Below are 7,500 nucleotides of genomic sequence, written 5' to 3' on the forward strand. Positions count from 1 at the left end.
ATTCGTTCTTTGGTCACCAACTTTACAGGATATATTGCGCCTGTGCTGTGGCTTTGTGGGTGATGTGTAAGCAGGGAAAATTAAAAGCCACCGACGAGCTCACAGTTGTCCTACGTTTGTTTGTTCAATAGAAGTACATGACAACATCTAAAACAGGCTGGATAGAGGCGCCCGAGGACCGGACTCAACCCGAGACCTATCTAATTCTCATAGCTAATTCACAAACTTATTTCATCATCTGAATAAAATTGTACTTTTTATGCATTAAAACAATGTAAACGACCCCTTTTGATATGTGCTTCATATGCATTAACAATATTCAACCATCTCTTTTTGTGGAACAAAACAAATACAGTTTATATAATAAGCATTCAATGTATATTCTCACATTAAATTAACTTGCTGCTGTGATTGTTATATTTTAAGAACCGCTGTACATACTGTACTGTACTGTAACATAAACATGCTTATTATTTTTAATCAGCTGGTCTACATGGTCTGGCAGCAAGACACTCTGCAATCAATAATTCTTTGAGCTGAAGGAGATATCTGATCAAGTTTTTGAATAAATAAGGCAACAACGCATTGTGACGGCTGATTATTAATTATTTCATGAACTATATCGCTTCAATTGATTAATAATTTATAAAAAATGATGTGTCAATGTGTGGCCACCATCGATGGACACCAGTCCAGTGCCTATTGAGATAGATAAATCATTGGACAGTCACATAAAATAGATTTTGTTACACCCCAAATGTTCAGGACATAAAAGAGTTTCAATGATTACTTCACATTTTGCATCTTTATACTTTATTGTTTAAGTCTTTAAAAAAACAAAATCTTACTTTTGTGTAGTTACTTTTTTTTGCATGTCTTGGCTGTTTGTAAAATCTTACTCAATAGTTCAAAATTTTTGGGCTGCTTATCTTGTTGAAGCCAGTATTTTGGGGGTGGGGTGATTTAATATGACACACATATATAATACAATACTATATTACAATACTTTATTTACATTTAATGACGTACATACAATACTGTACAACTTTATTTACAGTTAATGACACACGCACTATAGAATACTGTACTACCTTATTTCCATAGCACATTTCAAAACAGCTGGAGCTGTAACAAATCGCTTTCCATAGGGTGAAATATAAATTAGCAGGAAATTTGAACACGAATCAAAAGACATAAACAACAGAAGAACAGCCGAACAGCGACAGTCTCATTTTGAGTCGAAAGCTAAAGAATAAAACATGCAAAAAAAAAATATTTTGAATATTTATTTATTTATTTAATATTGAAATGGCAGGAATTTCTTTGTTTCATTGTATTAATTTGTGAAATTGGTGCGTGCGTTGGTGAACTTAGACTGGCACGTAGGCGTCCCAGGCCACTAGGCCGCAGCTGATTTAGAACCCTGCTTATTTAAAAAAATCTTTTGGGTCTGCCCTCATTATCCCAAAATGGCACTATTTTAATTGCAGACCTTTAATATAATGCAATATGGTTGCCTTGCACAAACACGTTCCTACTTGTCAACCATGAAAATGCTAAATATACGGTTTTATCTGATTGCTGGACTCTGGAAACTCTGAAATTAATAGAAAAATCAGACACTATCGTTTCTAGGTTTCTAGGTTTTCATTGTAGTAGTGACGAATGGACCGCAATGACTAATGGAACACCCATTTTATTCAAGATTTTCAGTGCCTTTGTAGTGCCCCTTTGTAATTATTGACTGTTTGTCTTTATGCCATAGCGAATATTTGGAGAAGCATCAGAGAAAAACCTCTACCTCTCACAGCTCATCATCCTGGATACATTGGAGAAGTGCCTGGCTGGGGTGAGTACCTTCTCTCAACTTCTCTCTTTCTAGTAATTTTTGAAGTAATACAAATAAAGGTAATTTGAACTTGTTGAGCTGTCAGCTGTTATTCCACTACTTTTTACAAATGTTTTAAGTTTTCGTTTCAGTACCGGTATTGAGGTACTTTATGCAGGTATCGTATCAAAGTCAGAATTTTTCATGACATGTGTAATGTGTTTTCATATAGTAATTGAACGTAAAATGATTCTGAATGCAGACGCGTCTTGCCACACCTCCCCGTACATCTATACATTCAGTTTCCAGGTCCTCAGGGCGAGTTTTTACAAAAAAAAACCCACAAAAAAAAAAAAAAAGGAAAAATCATGGTTACCCTTCAATAATCGTAGTGATCAGTTTAGTTTCTGTACCTAAGTAAGTGGTTTGTTTGTCTCTTCTACTGGCAAACCACAAAACCCTTTTCTAAATATGGAAAGTATTGCATTTGTGTCTTACTGCTTCCATTAGCACATGAAATTGTCAATGTGTTTCAGTGTTCTTGTCAAACACTATTATTATTGTATATATTCGTAATAGAGTAATATGCTTTTTTTTTGGGCCGATACAGATTATTAGAAATCACAGGGGGGGGGGAATAACCGATATTTGAAGGCGATATTCATTCGGAAAATAGAGGTAAAATTGTGTCAAAATTTTGAAAAATAAAAACTCCAAAGCTTGACTTAGTTTAAATGCATTCAAGCACGTTTATTAAACAACTTTAGGGGTTCACAACATGTTAAATTTGTGACTTGAATCGCGTATTTGTAGATTCTTGGTACACATTTGTGACTTCAGTCACGCATTTGCAGATTTGTGTTACACATTTGTAACTGTGGTTACAGATACGGATTCTTTTTACACACTTGTGGATTGAAATGCACATTTGTAAATGGTTTTGCTACAATATTATTATTCTGCTATTATTCTATTATTATTCTGCCTTATTCTGCAGACTACAAAGCTGCAAGTAGTGAAATTTGCTGCTGAAAACCGCGCCTCTAGCAGTAGCAGAGACAAAGTTAAGAGTGAATGAGAAACTTGTTAGGGACTACTACTTTTAAGGCGATGAAGAGGAGAAAATTAAAAAAACTGAACGCTTAGATGACCACAGTTAGAGGAACGAGTTCGCCAATGGCTGCTTAAACTATGTGCTGTGGGTGAGTCTTGTCAACGGTGCAGTTACGCTGTCTCCACGCTCAGCTAAATGCCAAGGCGATGAACATAAAGGACTTTACGGGAAGACCTTTTTGGTGCTTCCATTTCATGCAATGTAACTGCCTATCTCTCAGAGATCGGATAGTGGTATCCCAAAAACATTAACATGAACACTGGACTCCTTTTCTGTTCACGTTTATTTTTCATGTAGCTAAATAGCCTTTATTCTGTTAGCATATCTGACACCAATTCAGCCTGCTCTTCATTCTTTATTTAGGTTATAATTTGCCTTCGAAGATGAAATGTCTATTTTGGATCTAGTATTTTGTACACCAAATTACCCATAAAAAATGCGACCCTCACTTCAGAGCGACTTATGTTTATTTTTTATTTTCTACCTCCATTATGCATTTTCGGCGTGTTCAACTTATACTCCGGAGTGACTTGTAGTCAGAAAAATACGGTATTTTCAATTGAACCAAATCTATACTCTATGCAGAGTTGCACTAATTCTGTGAAACTACCTATAAACACTAATAAATAACTAAATAACCATGTTTCGCCAATCAATTTTAAAATGTAGACGGCACTGAAATCATATGAATAAATTTAAGGTAAAGTACTGTATTTTCACGGCCAAAAGATGCGTCGTATCAAAGGGTGCACCTTCAGTTGTGGGTGCTATTACTGTATTTAACACATACACTGGGCACGCCACACTACGAGGCGCGTGCTAGCTCACGCATGCAAACTCTCATTGAGAACTACGCATCTTTGCCAATGGCAGCACTGCAGATGCTGTAAGAGCTCTCATGACAACAAAGAATATCAGCAATGACAAGGGGGGATGTCACAAGTCACCACAATCCTTAGAGTCACGGTTTTAAATCCAAACCAAAACTATCACTGAACAGCATACAAGCAAACAAAGAAACAAAGAAATAAAATTAACACAAAACATGCATCTCTCATGCCATTCATATCCCAAAAAGAAATAAAAATAACACTAAAAGATTACTGCAATGGATTCTGGGGCGCCAATCAGCCTCAGACAATCAGATGGCTGTTGAGAGAGATTTGAGTAGCGTGCTTTGGGCTGTGTGTGTTTTTTTTAATTAATTTATTTTTTTATTATTATTTTGTTTTTGCAGTCTGTTGTCTAAACCTGTGATGTTTCTTGCTTGCAATAACATGAATGATAAGACAGACTACGGCATCGTGAACAGCTACCCTTTTGTCCAGCTTTCTCCCTCAAGTACATACTGGTCTGTTCTGACTGACTGTCTCAAACCATCACTAAAAAACGGATTCACAGAATTTATTTGTCACAGTTAATTCTGCGTATAGAGGTCTCAGACCTCAACCAGCAGGGTGTGCTAAAATGCACTCTGAAATGCTCTAAGGGGCATCAGGCCCGTTGGTCGAGAAAATGGCATGTGTATAGTAGATGGGTTTCAGTCTATACACAAGGCGCGTCGCATTACAGGGCGCCCCGTCTTTTTTGGGGTATATTTTGAACTTCATAGTGCGCCTTATGGTCGTGAAAATACAGTACTTTTCTAAAGAAAAAAGTTGGCGAGTTGACTATAATAGCTTCATAGCACATGTGCTATTGTTCGAGAAACACAGGTATACAAAAACTGTGTTTTGGTTTTAATAAACGTGAGTTCTAAGATTATGACATTCATGCTCACATTTCCTCCTTTCCCAGCAATCCAAAGACTCCCTACGCCTGGATGAGACAATGCTTGTCAAACAGCTCCTGCCAGAGATTTGCCATTTCATCCACACGTACCGTGAGGGCCATCAGCATGCCGCAGAACTCCGAGCTTCAGCCTCAGCTGTTCTGTTCTCTCTTAGCTGTAACAATTTCAACGCCGTTTTCAGCCGAATTTCCACCAGGTACCCAGCTGCACTGTTTCTTCTTGTCAAACGTTGTTTTACAGTAAATTTCACAGCCCAGGAATTCAGGATTACAGGTATTCCGCTGTTCTCATCAGCCCAGGGCACCATGTTTTTTCTCCATTTACACCAGGGGTCCCCAATCCTGTTCCTCGAGGGCCAGTGTCCTGCAGGTTTTCCATCTCTCCCTGCTGCAACATAGCTGATTCAAATGATCAGATAATCAGCAAGGTCTGCAGAAGCTAGATAACGATCGCTCAGGTGTGTTGCACCAGGGAGAGGTGGAAAACGGCCAGGACACCGGCCCTCGAGGTACAGGATTGAAGACCCCTGATTTACACAGTTAACCCACGCTATGTCAGGGTCCATCTTTCACGCTCCCGCAGCATTTTTTTTTTTTAAGTAATCTTTTTAAGGTTTTTGTTAGTATACTGTCACGTCCAAATTTAAAGTTGTGCAACTTCAAGGCAGTGAAACTGTGCACAGTAATTTGGTCTCCTTTAAAAATGACAAAGTCGACCTGGAGAGCTTTTCATGCTGCAGAAGTTAACCTTGACCCCAGCTTCATCTTCAACTGGTCCCCGAATCCACATGCAAATAACTATCCGCTAAAAGACGTAGTCTGTGTATGATATGACATTTGGTAGGCCCTCCAAATAATTCTTTTCCCTCCCTGGAGCTTTGGTGAGATGTTTGGCTAAGAAGAAAATGTGAAAAATACAACCTTTTTTATACTTGGTGAAATTCAATAGTCATACAATTAAAGAGCGCAATCCCCCCCAAAATGCATGGCAGCCCTTTAAAATTAAATTCATACACATTTTCGGCTTTAACTTCTTGGAAATTATATTAATTTCCCAAATAAAAATAGTTATTAATGTCATCCAGGAATGCTTCACTGGTGGAAATACTGTGATGATAATCTTCAACCTTTACTCAATATTTTCTCGATTTGAAGAATCCTGACACAAATGACCTTGAACCAAGACCAGATTTGTAGCTTGTCAGTGCTTGGTCACAAATGTTTTGACTATCTTCTGAAATGTTCTGACTCCCATGAAAGAGAGAGGTTATACATGAAATGGTAGTTCTTTTTTCTTTTTTTTAAACCACAATTTGCGTGTGTGAATTTGTGTGTGTATTTCCTCAGGCTACAGGAGCTGACGGTGTGCTTGGAGGACAATGTGGATGTTCATGACATAGAGCTGATGCAGTACATTAATGTGGACTGCGCCAAGCTGAAGAGGCTGCTGCAAGGTTATACTCTTTAGGGTTAAGAGGGTAAAGATTTGCATGATTGGACTCTTAGTTCTGTCAAGTTTGTTGATTTTCCTCTATGTATATGTTCTTGTAGAAACGGTTCTAAAGTTCAAAACTCTTAAAAAGCCTGCACAACTAGCAGTCATCAACAGTTTAGAAAAGGTACGTTGTTCCTTTATTTCCTGTTAAGATATTCTGCAGGCGGAATGGCTTCTTTTGTTTAATCAGTGGAAGCGCTCATCAAGATTAGCTGAAAATTCTCTTAATGACCTGGTCATCAAGGAATCTGAATCATATACATTTAGTTTCTTAAATGTCACAAATTATTTGAACTTTTTAGCCTGCAGTCTGGATAGTAGGATCGGAAAAAAATAAAAATCTCAAATGCGTATGTTAAGACCCAATGTAGAAAATGGTTGCCAAAAAACCCAAAAGGAAGTGCAGAGTACCGTATTTTTGCGACCATAAGGTGCACCGTATTAAAAGGCGCTGTCTCAGTTACGAGTGCTATTTCTGTATTTAACACGTACATAAAGCTCACTGTATTATTGGGTGCCGGCATGGTATAACATACGCCATCTTAAAACATATGGTAGCATGCATGACCTTTAAAGCGTACACTAGCATGCATGCTGCGTATGTTTTTAAAACAGCATCGGGTACAAAACGGAGTTTGGTTTTACTTTTTTGATTTAACACAACAGGTTCCCGCTTGTCAGTGTCAATCAGTGTCATTGCCGTGCGAAATCTCCAATAGTGCAAGAAGACACATTAGTGGCTACGTGGCTAATGGTTAGCCCAGACATCCTCAATTCATTCACAAATTGCGGCGTAACTCTGGGTGTGCTACCTAGATTTAGTAAAGCTAACAACCAAAACGGTGTGTGTTTGTCCATGTTTGACATCGAAGGAGAAAGAACTCAAATGCTCTCTCTCGCCAACGGAATGTCGCCTTTATTAACTGGGAAATACCAGTCCTCAAAGTTACGGAACATATTTGTCACTCGCCCTCATAGGCAACACATAAAAATAAAACCCATAATTAAAGGGTCGCTTCATCTGCGCTAACTTTGGCACTTATATAATAGGTTTGCATGTAAAAATAACATTGGTACTAAAACGCTCCCCCCTAAGAGATGTGAAGGTTTATTTATTTATTTTTTGTGAGATTTTCCAACAAATTGGTCTTTTGGAGCGGGCCTTGTTTTTTTTTCCCGTTTCAGTGTCTACATCAAAGCAGGGAAGCAAGCTAAGTAATAAGACAATAGTTTGGATTTATTGACATCAAACGTGAGCTCATGTGATCACCT

General features: G+C 38.0%; 1 protein-coding gene across 5 annotated transcripts in view; it reads left to right on the forward strand.

Moving 5' to 3' along the window:
• nf1a (neurofibromin 1a) overlaps positions 1-7,500 on the forward strand; it is a 118,877-nt gene that overhangs the window by 13,558 nt on the left and 97,819 nt on the right. For 4 of the 5 annotated variants that reach the window (XM_088299937.1, XM_088299939.1, XM_088299938.1 and 1 more), the window contains exons 3-6: positions 1,766-1,849; positions 4,740-4,930; positions 6,081-6,187; positions 6,285-6,352. In XM_088299937.1, the coding sequence (XP_088156063.1) occupies positions 1,766-1,849; positions 4,740-4,930; positions 6,081-6,187; positions 6,285-6,352 (450 nt within the window). The other variant, XM_088299941.1, reaches the window with a different exon arrangement.

This window comes from Idiotropiscis lumnitzeri, chromosome 7 (genome assembly GCF_059441095.1).
Source record: "Idiotropiscis lumnitzeri isolate Australia: NSW breed Sydney's pygmy pipehorse chromosome 7, RoL_Ilum_1.0, whole genome shotgun sequence".
Taxonomy (NCBI): domain Eukaryota; kingdom Metazoa; phylum Chordata; class Actinopteri; order Syngnathiformes; family Syngnathidae; genus Idiotropiscis; species Idiotropiscis lumnitzeri.